Source organism: Notamacropus eugenii, chromosome 1, assembly GCF_028372415.1.
Source record: "Notamacropus eugenii isolate mMacEug1 chromosome 1, mMacEug1.pri_v2, whole genome shotgun sequence".
Taxonomy (NCBI): Eukaryota; Metazoa; Chordata; class Mammalia; order Diprotodontia; family Macropodidae; genus Notamacropus; species Notamacropus eugenii.
The window spans coordinates 136620678-136637304 of record NC_092872.1 but is presented as its reverse complement, the minus strand read 5'-3'; the positions used below and the strand labels follow the sequence as shown (position 1 = coordinate 136637304).

At 38.5% G+C, this 16627-nt stretch overlaps 1 protein-coding gene across 2 annotated transcripts in view; it reads left to right on the top strand.

Moving 5' to 3' along the window:
- Window positions 1-16627, top strand: part of CHRNA7 (cholinergic receptor nicotinic alpha 7 subunit) — a 163522-nt gene that overhangs the window by 83800 nt on the left and 63095 nt on the right. For both annotated transcript variants that reach the window (XM_072615591.1, XM_072615588.1), the window contains one exon: window positions 12713-12822. In XM_072615591.1, coding sequence (XP_072471692.1) covers window positions 12713-12822 — 110 coding nt within the window. The remainder of the gene's footprint in view (window positions 1-12712; window positions 12823-16627) is intronic.

Here is a 16627-nt window from a genome sequence, read left to right as displayed (position 1 = left end):
TCTTTCTCTACTCTATCTTAGATCATTAACCCCAGGCTTGCCACCCCTTCTACATGTTTCTATATCTGTATTGCTTATCAAAATAGGATTTGTTGAAGCTGCATAAAAGCATAAGATAGTTGACTCCAGAAACTTTATGAACTGCTCATTAAAATATTTTCAATTAATGCATCCTGGTAGTCTCAGGAACCTCATAAATACATCTTGAAGAGGGTAGACACTTAAAGACTAATTTAAAGTACTTAAATCTTAAGTCCCTCCAAATCAAACAATTTTGCATATTGGTTACACAATCGTTGAAGAATAAAGTTAAACTCTATGCACTCAACTAACTTTGTTAGTTGCAAAATAAATGATTTCCAGCAACTTTGCATTTCACATGCTGCTTGTGTGGTATTTTAAAAATTTATTTATTGGCATAGCACTTCAATGATTCAAAGATCTCATTTAGTAGGTATGGATGCTTTTGTAACTGAGGCAAATTTCAGCCTCTTAGTACCATACATAGAGATGTTCTGGAGTTGTAACTGAAAAATTCATCATTTGGTGGCCAACTTGGGAATGAGCCTTTCCCAACATGGCTAAGCTGGTTTTTAGAAGAGAGCTAATATAGCCCATTGTTAGGTTAGACACTGAGCTTTGAGGACCTGCCAGATCTTATGATTCTCAAGTATTGCCTTTGAGAGTCCAAGGTCATTTCTATGCTACTCTGAGGGAACAGAGTCAGACTAAAGATTTTTCTACAGAAAAATGAGGCAGATAGGGAAAATGACAGAATCTATCTCTTCCTAAGATGCTCAGTCTTCTTAACCCTCATTATGCTAATTGGTTTTCATCAAGTTAGATGAACTATTTAAATGGAAGTCTTGGGTTCCTGAGAAATAAGGGGAATAAGGTAATTATGGGCTGTATCGTTTTTAGTAGCCCTGACATAAACACATCACCTTTGTAGTCAGTCTGTTCGTAAGTAGTTATTAAACCTTGATATATCCCCAAACATTGCTCTAAGCACCAGGGATATGAAATTATAAGTCCCTATCCTCAAGGATCTTGTGTTCTAATGAGGGAGAGAGACTTTAGGGAATAGGACAAGGATTGAATAGTTGGTATTTAATTAAATTCATTTCATTTTAGCTCAATTCAAGTCAAGTCAAACCAGCAAGTATTTATTAAATCCTACTATGTGCCAGGCATTCTGCTAAGCACTGGGGATACAAAAAAAAAAAAAAGATAAAATTAGTTCCTACCCTCAAGGAGTATACTTTATTACCAGCAATCCCTAAGCTTCCATAAAAGCATATTTTCACCAATGACCATCACTTTGGTTAAACTTTGCCCAAGGAATCCCTGCATCGTAGGTTGGACATTTGCTATTTTTGAACTTTCTTGTATTTTTGTTTTTTTGTGCCAGACTTGTGATCTCATGGGTGTAGGGAGCTACAGCACTGAGGAATGAATTTCCTCTAGCAATAGGATTGGTACATCCTCTGTAATTTATAGTCTTAGAGAGTTTCTCAGGAGGTTGGGTCATTTGCCTTAGTTTACACAGTCAGTTTGTCAGATTTGACCCCAGGTTTTTTTGACTCTGAGGTCATCTCTCCATCCTCTACGCTAGCTTCCTCATACTTATGAAGAGTTAACGTCTCTTTCTAAAACATTTATTTTTATCATAGGTTTTTTTTTCTATTGAGCACCTGCTATATGTAAAGGATGTAGCTAATTGTTGAAGGAAATACAAGGCATAGTCTAAATAATCTTAGGACCTACTGGGGAGTTAAGTAACACGTGGAAAGTTAGGTAACAATCCAAAATGACCACACAAAAGGAATCTGAAAGCAATCTAAAATAGTTCTAACAGTAGGTTTTCAGGAGAAAGAAATCCCTGCTTTGGGATTTAAGATACAGTGGACATTGGGCAAGTTCCCTAAGTCTCTCTGGCACATGGTTTCCTCAATCTGGATAAAATGAGGGAGTTGATCCTTCTATCCCTAAGTGCTCTAACATTTGGTTGACATTAATAAATGTGTTGTGGACACCAGCAAAATCATGTGTCCTTCAAATATTGAAGTTTACCAAGCTCAGTAGTCATAACTGTTCCAAGTCATAGTGTATTTCAATAAATCAAGTATCTTTGATTCTATCAATGTGGATTATTTTATCTACAGATGAAAATCTCAACCCTTTGATGCCTTAGTACCCAAATGAGTTTGATTTCATCTTGAGGAATGCTGCATTAAAAATTAAACATTTATCACCCTGTGGTCAACCAGGTGAAGAAGGGCCTTGTACTTAAATGGACTCTAGTCCTAAGGTAAAAGACAGATAGTCTGCCTCATGTTTCTGGCTTGGTAGCTCCTACTAGAGCTTGTATTCTTTTGACATAGCCCATAAGATACCAGGGTTATCTCCACATCACAATCAGAGTGGGACTTTATTCCCATAATATGTCATTGAAAATGTGAATGTAACTATTGTTCCATAGCTCCCTAAAAACTCTGGCCTCACCTGGACTGAGTCTAATTCTGGTGGCTGACACTGAGGGTAATCTTTGATCTTTGATTTGTCCTCTCCCCACTCTCTCTGACCCCAGGACCACAGGAAAATCTCTAAATGTTGTGATGGCATTGGATCACATATCTGTGTCTTTTCAAATATGGAAAAACAGGGTTCCTCAGTCTCACATAGGCACTTGATGGATTTGGGGTATGGAGCAGGCTTTATTTTGCCCCAAAGAAAATACACCACCCTAAAGAATCACAGGAGCCCAGGAGTAGGTAGAGAAAGGTAGAGCTCTTTAACAGTTCAGTAGACTCTAACCAGATCAACATACTTGGGTGGTCTACTGAACAAGCTTTCCCCTTCACCCTGGACAATTGCAAGAAGGACTGGAAATGTTCACATATCCTTCCCTAAGCAGTTGTCATGTTCCTTCTCCTACTTCTTCTCCCAGGAGCATGCAGGTGAGAAAAATCATAATAATATTAAAAAATAGCTAGCATTTATGTAGAGCTTTAAGATTTTCAAAGCACTTTCCAGATAACTCATTTGGTCTTCACAACAACTTTGGGAAGTAAGTACTAATATGATTTGCATTTTACAGAAGAAGAAACTGGGTAAACTGAAATTAAGCGACTTGTCCAGGCTCACATAGCTAGTAAGGGTCTGTGACTGGATTTGAATTCAGGTCTTCCTGACTCCAGGAGAAGTACTCTATCCATTGCACCAGCCAACTGCCTTTTTCCTTGAGGAGGGTTTGAATTTGTGAATTTTCAAATTTGAGATTACCTATGGCATAGCCCTTGAGGCTAAGGATGTCTACTCAGAATTGTTCCTTGCTGGCTAGGAATTCTATCAATGGGCCCCAGCTACATGGGGAGGGAACATAATAATAGCTAACATTTATATAACATTTTGAGGTTTGCCAGCTGCTTTACAAATAATGTGTCACTTTATCCTCACAACATCTCTAGGAAGTAACGCTATTATTATCCCCATTTTACAGAAGGGGAAACTGATCCAGAGGTTAAATGATTTTCTCAGTCATACAACTTTTAAGTGTCTGAGGCTGGATTTGAACTCAGTCTTCTTCACGTTGGATCCAATGTTCTATCTAACTTCACCACCTAGTTGTCTATCTTCAGAAACTGTAGTCTTTGGACTTGTATGTAGAATAGGATCAGAAAGACAAAAGACGCTAGGAAGTTGGTGTCCAGATACTTCAGTCAGTAGGCAAGGATATACAACTAGCTAGGTGTTTTTCCTAAAAGTTGTAACTAACTGCTCTTGTGGATGGGCAAAGTCCATTTTGCATCCTTACTTCCCTCCATCTCTTCCTGCTTCCCCCCTCCCAACTTCTCCATTCTGTGGCATTTTGGACAGGGCATCCAAGGGAGAGAGTTAACCTTATTGTATATAGCACAAGAGAGGGAGCAATTCTCTTACAAACATCCCTTCCCCTCTAACTTTCAGTCATCAATCAACTCATGGCAGCTCCAGTTCCAGGAAACCAATGAGAGACATTTCTGTTATCCGCTCTCCAGGGTGCTAGTGCACTTTCTTTGCTCCATGGTGGGTGTGTTCATCCTTCACTGCTGAAGAAGACCATGTCATCAGAGAAATGATGGCATGACTTGCACTTGACTTTGTTTTGAGTGAGGGAGGGCTGTGCAGGTCACCAGCCTCACTTCTCCTCCAGAGTCATCTGAATCCAGTGACCAGATATTCATCAGAATGACTGGAGATGACCCAGTATGAGGCAATTGGGGTTAAGTGACTTGTCCAAGGTCACCCAGCTAGTGAGTGTCAAGTGTCTGAGGTGAGATTTGAACTCAGATCCTCCTGACTCCTGCACTGCTGTTCTATCTACTGCACCACCTAGATGTCCCTTGCTCCATGAACATGCAGATGCCTTCAGACAAAAGTCTGTGCCTATAACCTCATCAAGTTGATTAAAAAATTCATCCAGGTGATCTGGTTCTCTTCTGAATCCCCCCCCCTTATATAGGTACAAACAAATATATATAGGTGTATTTCAGAATGAAATACTTTAATAACCAGAAGGAAACCTTAAAATGCTGTTTCCTTAGGGAGGATATCTTTCACTTCTTCAGTTCTACTATTCCCCTAATTGAAAGTGACTCTTGAGTAATGGACAAATTCATTGTGAGAGGGACACAGATGCAGAAGATGGTTGGTCTGAGAAGGAGAAATGTGGGCAGGAGGGTGATTCAGAGTGGAGAATTACTCACATCCTCTGGCTCTTCTTTTAGTATGTCTCAGACTCCTGACACGCTGTCCCTCTGCCATGCTTCAAATATACTGAATATTGACTTCTCACTTTTAAAACTCTGGAGTCCAGTCACTGCAAACCACAAATCTCCTATAGAGCCATAATGGGGGAGACAGGAGAATAAAACTCAACAAGTTAAATGTTCTCTTTGAATTCTGTTTTTTCCTTCCTTTATATATAGATCCCCATCTTGGTTTTGATGGATTTTGTCAATACATTTGTCAAATATATTAAAATGTATTTGTATAATGTGGACCCCATAAAGCTATTTGCCATGTCAAGTTCCTAAAGAGGGAGCAGCAAGGGTATGCAGTTTACAGAACAGTTTTACAGTTCTATTAAAAATGTCAAGTATAATTAGATTTAAGCCCTGGGTTTTTGTGACTGTTCATTTCTTTCAGTCATGTCCAACTTTTTGTAATCCCATTTGGGGTTTTCTTGACAAAGATACTGGAGTGATTTGCCATTTCCTTCGCTAGTTCATTTTACAGATGAGGAAACTGAGGCAAAAGGGTTAAGTGACCCAGGGTCACACAACTAGTAAGTGGCTGAGATCAAATTTGAACTCAGGTCCTATTGATCCCTGACCCAGCACTCAATTGCACCCTCTAGCTCTCAATAGAGACAGTCATAATGATATTGGGAAAGAGTCTAAAAAAAGAGTTAATGAAGGCTTTCAGAGAGGATGATTTACTTTAAAAAACTTTTCTCTTATTTTGAAATCTTCCCCGTTCTTTGGATTAGGATCTCTTCCTTTTTGTGTTTAAGCCCTTTCTATTTTGTAACTACCGAATTCTAGATATATAACTAATAAGATGCACAGTCTAGTAAAATCTAAATGCTAAAGCATCTTCCCTCAAAAATTTAGAATCATAACTAGGGCAGGGCAACTGGGCCTTTGTCTTAGAGCATTGAGAGTTTTAGGGTAACGTCAAGTTTAAAAAGCTAAGATTAGTACGTAATTAGCGATAATAATATCTAATAATAACAGTAATATCTACAGTTTACATGAACTTGAAGGTTTTGTTGTTGTCGAGTCATTTCAGTCATGTCCAGCTCAGTTCGGGGTCTTTTTGGCAAAGATATTATAATGGTTTGCCATTTCCTTCTCCATAATATTTAATGATAATAATAGTCACTAATATCTATGATTTTGGTAGTACTTTAAGGTTTACAAAATGCTTAACAAATGTCTCATTTTACTCTCACAATAATGCTGGGAGGTAGACTCCCATTTTACAGATGACGAAACTGAAGCAGACAAAGGTTAAGTAACTTTTTTAGGGCCACACAACTAGTAAGTATCAGAGACTAGAATTAAACCCAGGTCTTCAGGACTCTAGAACCAGCAATCTATGTCAGTTAAAGGAGGAAAACTTCCATATGATCTACTTCCTGCCCTGCTCCACCCCAGGGTGGCGTCCTTCAAGAAAATTAGCCTCACAGTGTCCTAGTGGCTTACCCACAAACTGAATTTATCTTTAAAAAATGGATTTGAGGAGCAGTTTCATTCTGTTTGCCCCAGGACCATTTAGTGAAGCCTGTTTCTAGGTGCCAATATTTCTGGTTAATGACTTTTTGAAAATCCCAAAGACTCTTTTTAAAGACTTTGTGTGTATGCACACACGCAAATACAAACACACACATCTCCTTGCCTTTTTTTTTGTTTAATCACTGCATCTCTGGGAAGTAAGGGCAAACCATTCTCTAATTACAGAAAATAAAAACCACACTGAAGTACTTTGGTTAGGTTAAGGTTAGGTGAATTGTCTAAGGTCACTCAGTGATTTGGAACATGTTTCCTAGTTCCCAGTACTGAGTACTTTTCTCTCAGACACACAGTTACATACAAGACACTTCCAAAAGAATTTTGAATGACTGAGAAAACATGGGAGTTATATCAACCAATATATTTTATTTGGAGTCGCTTCTGGAATTGGGCCTATTTCTTATGAATGCATCCCTTTGTAGTAGGAATGTATTAGGAAATTTGTGAACATTGACAGTAAGCAGATTGATTTTAAGTAATAATCGTGTCTTTTACTTAGAAGTTCTTTAGGACTGGTAAATGTTTTCATGTACTGCATTATCTCATCTGATCCTCAAGGCAATTCTGTGGGGAAGGATTTAATCACTGCAAGTATTATTGTCTCTAATAGATAAAGAACTTGAAATTCCCGGTCAGTGACTTGTCTAGTGTTATACTAGTGAGAAGGTAGGAGAACCTGGATTCAAACTTGGATTTCACTCCCCAAATGTAGTGTTCTTTTGACTATTGCTAGCTACCTTTAGGACATTTTAGTGTAACTCTTCTTATCTAGAGATATCATTGATTGTAAACAGGCCTGGAAACCCAATGCAGCTTCAAATGATTGCTTGGGTTATTGCCATATCCTCTCCAAGACAGTTAAGTTCCCCAAATGATTTAAAGTCAAGGCTGAGTTACCTGGTGTTTTCCCCTAGTGACATCAAAAGCATGTCTTCCTCTGGATTTCTTGTGCTTTGGTGATTCTTCTCCGGATGGGAGGAAACACTTTAATTGAAAGTCCAGTAAAATCTCCTAATGGCTGTAGTTCTTGCAAAAAAGCACTGTCAAGAATCCTCAGTTTCTAACTGAAAATAACCAAGGAAGACAACTTCAAACTCTCCCTCTCTCCAGGTGTGGATGGGATTAGAAAGGACATTTGTAGATCTGATTTGTCGGTTGCTTTAAGGTCTATGAATTAAAGATGTCATGGAAGAGCTGCACAAGGAAGTCCTAAGAAGATGATCCACATTTTATCAAGAAACAAAATTATTATTTCTTTTTGTATTAGCGGTAATAGTATTACATTAGTATGCTTTATGCTGTCAGACTATATTATAGGTGAAAGAATATTATAAATCAGATTTATTTTCCAGTACTAAGCACTATTCAAAATCCAAAGTAGAACTATATAATATTGAATTTACTGATTCATTCACGTATCCATCCATCCATTCATTCTCCATTCACTTATGGAAGACTTATTTAGCTGAGCCATCATTTGTATAATTCAATAGACTCTCTGGCTTAGTAGTTCAACTGTTTGGTTGTCAAAATTTCCCCTACTTTTTTCTCCCATAGGTATGTTATCATTCATATAACATGGTTGTGTGGGCCCCATTCCCTCATGGCCAGGACTTGTTACATTTTTACCCCATCATGGGTTTCTTTCATAGTTACAGGACTTTGGGGAGCCACTGGCTCAAGTCCCAACAAGATGTGTTCCCCCTAATTTCAGGAGCTCATTTCCACTTAACCACTTATCAATGTATTGACTTTTACAAAAGGATATTCATTTTAAAGCTGTGACAAGAACAAACATATAAACATTTCTCCCTACACCTGCAAGCATGACCCAAATCTGAAATAGTTTAGAAAGAAGTTTATTAGGTCATTTGGGAGAGAGAGAGAGAGAGAGAGAGAGAGAGAGAGAGAGAGGGAGAGAGAGAGAGAGAGAGAGAGAGAGGAGAGAGAGAGGGAGAGAGAGAGAGGAGAGAGAGAGAGAGAGAGAGAGAGAGAGAGAGAGAGAGAGAGAGAGAGAGAGAGAGAGAGAGAGAGAGAGAGACCTAGAAGGAAGAAGTGACTCCATCCCCCCAGGTTCTGGAATGTTTACATAATGTAGGATTCTTAAAAAGTCGTGAGTCAAATATGAATCATACATATACTTCAGTTAAGCAATTTTGTAGAGAAGGCAACTTGAAAGCCAGATAGATTGAGATGGATCTGAGTAAATATAAAAAATAAAATTTGAGCAAAGTCCAAACACAAAGATGACCCAAAACACAAGCTTGGGTAGACCCAAAACAAGTCCTGGTTTTGGGGATCCAAAACAAGAATGCTTTGGGTGGATCCAGGACTAGGAATGAACCCAAAATTCCTTATTGCTATCTCTGGTATTTCTAGAGAATTACTTAGGTCAGGCAACATTCTGGGTGCAGATCACATAAGAATGGATTTGAAGAGTATAATTATTTTTCTGAACAATATAATCAATCATTTTCCCCACAGTGATAATCCTTCCTATACAACCTCAGAGCATTACCTCTGGCGAGTGGGATGGGGTTATTAGGTTCATAGTCTAGCTCAGTTTCTACATATCATTACTATCACCAAGTTCATGTCCAAAGCTAGCAGTCCCAGCTGCCACCTCTCGACCCCCATTACACTAAAATAGAAATGAGATCAGTTCAGGGAACTGATAATTATGGAACACGATTACCCTAAAAGCTGGACACTGGTGGCTTTTATCAGGAGAGACCATAACTTTTCCTTTCCTCCTTCCTCGCCTCCTCACCCCCATCAATGCCTGAAATTCCCTGGCTAATTAGAATTTTAAATGGAATTGATAATCTTTCATGAATAGTAGGATTGCATTTGCAAAGGTCTGGCCTAATCTGGAGGCAGTGTTGTAGTGGAAACAGTGCTAACTTTGAAATCAAAGAACCTGGATTCAAATCATGATCTTGCTCCTCATTACCTGGGTGACAATGGGCAAGTCTATTCATTTCTTGAATCTGTTCTAGCCTCTAAAAGGAAGGATTTTAGATGAACTCTAAAATACTTTCTAGCTCTGAATATTTAATTCTATGTATTAAATGTCTTAGTAAACAATGTCAGATTTTTGTAGTGAAAGCTAGGCCTTTTTTGGGGTCATTTATAAATGACTGAAAAGGAAAATCAAACAAACCATCTGTCAGAAATCCCTATGATTTTAGAGATGGAGACAGTGTGGTGTAAAAGAAAGAATCATGGTCAAAGAGTCAGGGGACTTGGGTTATCATCTTAGCTTTCCCTTGGAACCCTATGCAAATCGCTGAAACTTTTTGGCTTCAGTTTAAAAAAAAAAAAATATGTATAAAATGAGGAGCTTGCTCTGGATCAAATATCCTTAACCTTTTTTTGTCTCCTGGACCCTTTTGGCAATTTAACAAAGCCTGTGGGCCATTCCTCTGAACAGTTTTTTTAGATGTATAAAATAAAATGCATAAGATTGCAAAGGAACCAATTATATTGAAATACAGTTATCAGAATATTTTTAAAAAACTGTTTTAGGGTCTCAGGGTTAAGAACTTCTGTGCCTAATTTCCCTTCTAATGCTAATACTGTATTATACTCTGAAAGCAAAACAGAGAACAGGCCTAAATACGTATATAATAATGTCAGATAGGCAATATTGCTTCTAATTATTCAAACTCTTCATAACTATTATTTCATTTTGTCTTTATAGTGCTTTTTTTACATAGAGAAGAGGGGAATTCTTATCCCCATTTAACAGAAGGGAAAATGGAAGTCCAGAGAAGTTGGATTATTTCCCTGAGCTTATCATAGCTACCTAGTGGCAGAGTTCAGGTAGAATTGAGATCTTTTAACTTTAGCTCTGTCTGACTAGATTTAGCCTTCAGTCTAGTGTCTCATATTTTATCTGAATTGGTTCCATCACCATTGAAAATTTTGACTGGCTGAAAGAAGAGTCATATGACGGTAGAGAATTTGTTGCAATCGAGCCAGTCTTTAAAAGTATTTGCATTTTCTTGAAAATGTTCAGGTTTTCCTAGAATGTCCACTTGCCCAAATCTTGTAGCCGTTCCCTATCTCATTAGCTATAAAAGATGTCAGGCAGCTTGCCCACAACAAATGCACATATGCCATGCTCATATAACCATAAAACTGAGCTAGGCGTGGAAAATTCATTGTTTTGAACCATGCAAATGAGCTAGATTAATATTGCTGCATGATTAATCTGATGGAGAATGTGTGGAAACTTGTCATTAATGAGTCCTCATCCTGAATCATTCTCATTATAGTTTAGTCATTTTGTATAATGGGATCTCCAACCTTTGAGTAAGTAGCTTGTTTGCTTTTCTCTTCAGATAAGAGATAGTGGAGGGTGTAGTGAGGGAGTGTGAAGGGAGAGTAAGGAGAAGAGGTTGCTGGTATTAAGGACCCTGAGCAGAATGAGAAACAAGGGTGCTAGCTGTTCCCACTTATTTGATGAGGGCCCTGGAAAATTGGAGATGGGAGACTGGTGATGGCAACTCACTTAGAGATCCTTGTAGGGGCAGCCAGGTGGTGCAGTGGATAGAACATCAGGGCAGGAGTCAGGAGGACCTGAGCTCAAATCTCACCTCAGACACTTGACACTCACTAGCTGGGTGACCTTGGGCAAGTCACTTAACCCCAGTTGCCTCATCCTGGGGTCATCTCCAGTCATCTTGATGAATATCTGGTCACTGGATTCAGATGGCTCTGGAGGAAAAGTGAGGCTGGTGACCTGCACAGCCCTCCCTCACTCAAAACAAAGTCAAGTGCAAGTCATGTCATTACTTCTCTAATGGCATGGTCTTCTTCGGCAATGAAGTATAAACACACACATAGAGATCCTTACATGGACAAATATAGGCCTGTGGATTTGGGATCCCTATCTCATTGAATTTTATAGACTCAGATTCTGTGAATGAAAGGAAATATGGAAAAGAGGCAGAAATTTGCCTTCATTTTTTCTTTAACACTGTACTAGAGTCTCTGAAGGCCTATTTCTCAATTTTCATTAGAATTCTGATTTTTTTTATAATGATCATTAGCAATTGGCTTAAGATGGATTATCTCCACTGAAAATATAGTAAATACAGTAAATGAGAAAAGGTGTACTTATTTAGGTAGATCTGGAATCCTGTTCCTGGTTAATCTTTTGTCTCCCTGATCCCCACCCCAAATACAAGCACTTTATCTACAATCATTTAATGATGAAATGTGGAATGGATATAGGAGTAGCTAGTGTTCAAGTATCTTTTGAATTATGTGGGCACCATTAAGAGTAAAGAAACCATGAGGATGTATGGCAAGGTTGTTTCTGGGAAGGGAGGAGCTTAAAAACTTAGTAGAGCTCCTTAGGTACTCACAATTTAATCTGTAACTACTTTGCTAAGAGAGCCGTCGTGGCACAATGGATAGAAAGCTGAATTCAGAGTCTAAAAGATCTGAGCGTAAGTCTTACCTTTGATACATCAATCAACCAACAGATATTTATTAAGCACCTACTGTGTGCCAGGCATAGGTATACAGGTTTGGTGGATAGAGCACTGGGCCTGGAGTCAGGAAGATTTGAGTTTAAATCCAGTCTCAGACATTTCCTAGTTGTGTGACTCTGGGCAAGTCACTTAACCCTCTTTGCCTCAGTTTCCTCATCTGTAAAATGAGCTAGAGAAGGAAATGGCTAACCATCCCAGTATCTTTGCCAAGACAATCCCAAATCAGGTCACAAAGAGTTGGATACAATTGAAGTGACTCATGGCTCTGCTTACTTCATTTTGCATCAGTTCATATGAATCTTCCCAGGTTTTTCTGAAGCCATCCCACTTGTCATTTCTTACAGCACAATAGTATTCCATCACAATCCTATACCACAACTTGTTCAGCCATTCCCCATTTGTGGGCATCCCCTCAATTTCCAATTTTTTGCCACCACAAAAATGATCTGCTATAATGTTCCAGGCACTGTGCTAAGCATTAGAGATACAAAGAGAGGCAAAAGATGGCCCCTGCCCTCAAGGAGCTCACAAACACACACTGGATGTATGATTCTGAACAAGTCCTAGGATACCCCCAAGAAATTCTTAAAGACTGTAAATTGCAGAGCAGGTTGCAATATTCATTGATCAGAGAAGTCTCCTTATTGGGAGTTCTCTATAACATGGAAGAAATCACAAGCATGGTGTAAAAAAAAATTAGCAAATACTTATTGAGGGCCTACTTTCCCAGCATTTCACTGGTAGTAGTTAAATAAATAATATTTGTGATGGAATAGAAGCAGCTGCCATTGATTTGGAGGTTGGGCACCTCTTACAAGGAAAATGAACAAATAAGAAAGTGTTACTAATTTCACATTTTGTGTGTGTCAGTATTGGACAGATTACTATTTACAATGGAATGTGTCTGAGTATCCGGGTGTGAAGAATGTTCGCTTTCCAGATGGCCAGATTTGGAAACCAGATATTCTTCTGTATAACAGGTAAGCACACTGGGAGCAAAGGAAACTTATATTTTTTGTGCTTGTACATTAGCTTTGTATTAGAAATTATTCAGCATCTGTATGTTCTAGAACTGATTGATAAGCCAAAGAGTAAACCTTGCAGAGATTTCCTGATGCTTTGAACCACTTCTTGCCCACTTGGTATGTGGCCTCAGGGAATCTATTTAATCCCATATCATTTTTCTCATCCTCATAAAACTATCATTTATTTCAAAGGAGATGCTGTTTCAGAGCTAGCAAGACTTTCAGGTCTGTATCTGAAAGGTGTAAGGTACTATTTTTAGTGCATACTGGGCACCATAATAAGCATCTTTGGCATTTGAAAGTAAGTTTTAAAAAAGATTTTATATATAATTGATAAATAATTGATTGGTGGAGTTTTTATTAAAAATTACTTGTTTGTTTATTTTTGACATTCATTTAAAAAAATTTCAGTTCTGAATTCTCTTCCTCCCTCCAACTTCTCACCCACCCCTTGAGAAGGCAAGAAATGTGATGTTAATTATACATGTGAAATCATGCAAAACCTGTTTCCATATTATCTATGTTGCAAAAAACAAAAGCAAGAAAAATAAAGTGAAAATCTACATTCAGACTCCATTGGTTCCTTCTGTGAAGATGGATAGCATTTTTCGTAGTAAATTCTTCTGAATTATCATGGATCATTGTATTGATCAGGATGGTTAAGTCATTCACGGTTGACCATCATACAGTGTTGCTGTTACTGTGTACAGTGTTCTGGTTCTGCTTACTTCACTTTGCATCAGTTCATGTAAATCTTCCCAGGTTTTTCTTTAGCCATCCTACTTGTCATTTCTTATAGCACAATAGTATTCCATCATAATCCTATACCATAACTTGTTCAGACATTCTCCATTGGTGGTTATCCCCTCAATTTCCAATTCTTTGCCACCTCAAAAAAGAGCTGCTATAAATATTTTTGTACATGTTGGTCCTTTTTCTTGTTCTTTTTGGGGTACAGACCTAGTAGTGGTATTACTAGGTCAAAGGGTATGTATGCATGGTTTTATAGCTCTTTGGGCGCAGTTCCAAATTGCTCTCTAGGATGGTTGGATCAGTTTACAAGCAGTGAAGATTATTTTTGAATCTGAGGTAGGACCAGAGTTGGTCCCAAAGTATTATATTGCTCCCCCCACTCTCGTACCAGTTTTCCCATTGCCATTACTTTTCCCACCTTTTCTCCTTGCCCTTCTATAGGGGGATGGCAGTGCATAAAAGAAATCTGAAAAAGAGAGAGAGGAGAAGCATCTTAGAAAAAGTCTGTGGCCTCAGATGTTTGACACTTGCTAGCTATCAAGTCACTTAACCCAGATTGCCTTGCAAAAAACAAAAACAACTCTCTTCTCCCCTACCCCCCCAAAAGAAAAAGTCTGGAGTGAAGGCTGGAGAGGACTGAGACCAATTTATGAAGTGGTATTGCATAATAATAAGGCTAGAAAGGTAGGTTGGAGTCGGGTGGTGAAGTACTTTAAATACCAAAGAGAGAAGTTTGCATCTGATTCTAGAGATAATAGGGAACTACTGGTCTTTACTCAGTAGGGGAGTCAGACAGCTAGATGGCCACAATAGCCCTCATCCAATCATTTCTAGGCTATTGTAATAGCCTGCTAAGTTGATCTTCCTGACTTGAATCTATCCTTTTTTGAATCTTTCTTCCACATAGCTGCCAAAGTATCTCCAGTGGTTTCCTATTGTCTCTGTGACTGACACATTAAGTCTTGGATCATACCTATTTCTGTACGTCTTTTCTTTCCTAAGAGAATTCAAGCTCCTAAAGGGTGGGGAATGTATATCCTTTTAAAAAACATATTTATTTTATTCTGAATTTCAGAACTAGTGTATGAACAGTACCTTTCACATAAGAAATATTTCTCATATTGAATTGAGGATGATGGTATCCCATGATGGTAAAATATCATTGCCTGTTTGAATTCACCCTATGTACTCATTTATGGTGGACAGAGTCAGAGAAGTTGTTCTCCTTCCTTCTCAAAGAAGACCAATGACCAGGAGGGTTTGGGGCATTGAAGAAAAACCAGAACCAAATTATGGTATCTCTGTTTTTTTAACTACTGAATGGGAATCAGTTGTAAAATCCAGAACAAGAATGAATACTGCACTCAATTTTATCCAGGTCCTAGCTTTTTTTTTGCTTATTTTCTTTAAAGGGTCCTGAGTTCTGCTTGTAAATGGAGAACCTGTAAGTCCTACCCACATTTGTTTTATATGTGGGCTATTCAAAAATCCAAGTATAAAGCAGATGTCTAATCTCCTTTTCCTCCTGCAAGTAAAAGCATCAAGGACATGATTATAATGGATAGCATGGGGTGTTGTAGTGAGAGGGTTATTTATGACACAGCTTACTATCTGAAATGTCTCCTGCTGTAACTTTTGAGGGTCATAGATCTGCAGCTAAATTAATCAGAATTATGATCTTTAACTTTCTGCACTGGGGCTGACAGCAGGGCTGCTCCGATTCAAAGAATAAAAGTCAGTAAGGGTCATGCCATCAGTCCTTAAGGGGACCACCTCAGATGAAAGTTTGATAAACCAGTCATTTAGCCAGGCAGCTCTGCCCTGTGATCAGGGGTTATTGTAGACACAGACCCAAGAGGTCTGTTAGATCCTTGCTGGGAGGCAGGGACCCAGCCAGGCAATTAAAGCAACAAAAAAGATCCTTTTACCAGCAGTCAACCAAGAGTATGGAAGAAGAGCTAGTGTATACTTAGTCTTCAATACTTCTAGGAAGTCCTATAAAATGCTTAATTTTTTTTTTTTTTTGTGGGGAGAGGGTGAACCTGGTATAATAGAGACGTGGCTTCTAAACATTTAGTACTTTTTTTTAGTACTTTTTTCATTTACTATTGTTGGTCATATCTATGGAATAAACCTATCTCTGATACTGACCTGGGCAGCTAGGAGATACAGTGGATAGAGTGCAGAGCCTGGCGTCAGGAAAACTCATCTTTCTGAGTTCAAACTCAGCCTCATATACTTACTAGCTGTAAGTAAATGACCTGGGAAAGTCACCTAACCCTGTTTGCCTCAGTTTCTTCATCTGCAAAATGAGCTAGAGAAGAAAATGGCAAACCACTCCAGTATCTTTACCAAGACAACCCCCAAGGCATCATGAGTTGGGCACAATTGAGAAACGACAGAACAACGATGATATTGATCTGATACCTGACACTTAATCTGATATATCTTGACATTTTAATGGTCATGTTGAATTGCTACATTTTGATCTGATAGATTTAAGTCAATTCAATTACATAACCATTTAAAAAGTAATTGCTGCTGTAAGCGAAGCATTGTGCTAGATGCAAGGGATAACCCAAAAGGCACAAGTGGAGTAGCCTCTGTTCTCAAAGCAGTTTATGGTGTATTTTGATCTTTCAGGGGCAGATTTTCATACAAATAATTATTAAGATATTTGGAAACAGAATATTCATCATAGCTCTACTGATTTGTATGTATTATACAAACAAAGCTTTAATTTGTTTTAAATGGATAGAGAGCTGGTCTCAGAGTTAGGAAGACCTGATTTCAAGTCCTGTTTCCATGGATTTCATCATCACTTCAGCGTGAATGATGCTCAGATCTATTTATTCAGCATCTCCTTTGACCTTCAGTCTCATTACTGACCTCCTGTTGGCACCTCAAAGTGAATGTGTTTTTTTAGCCTTCTCACACTCAACATGTCCAAGTCACAATTGCTATCTTCCTCCCTACTCCCGCCATCTTCTTAGCAACTCAGACCTCT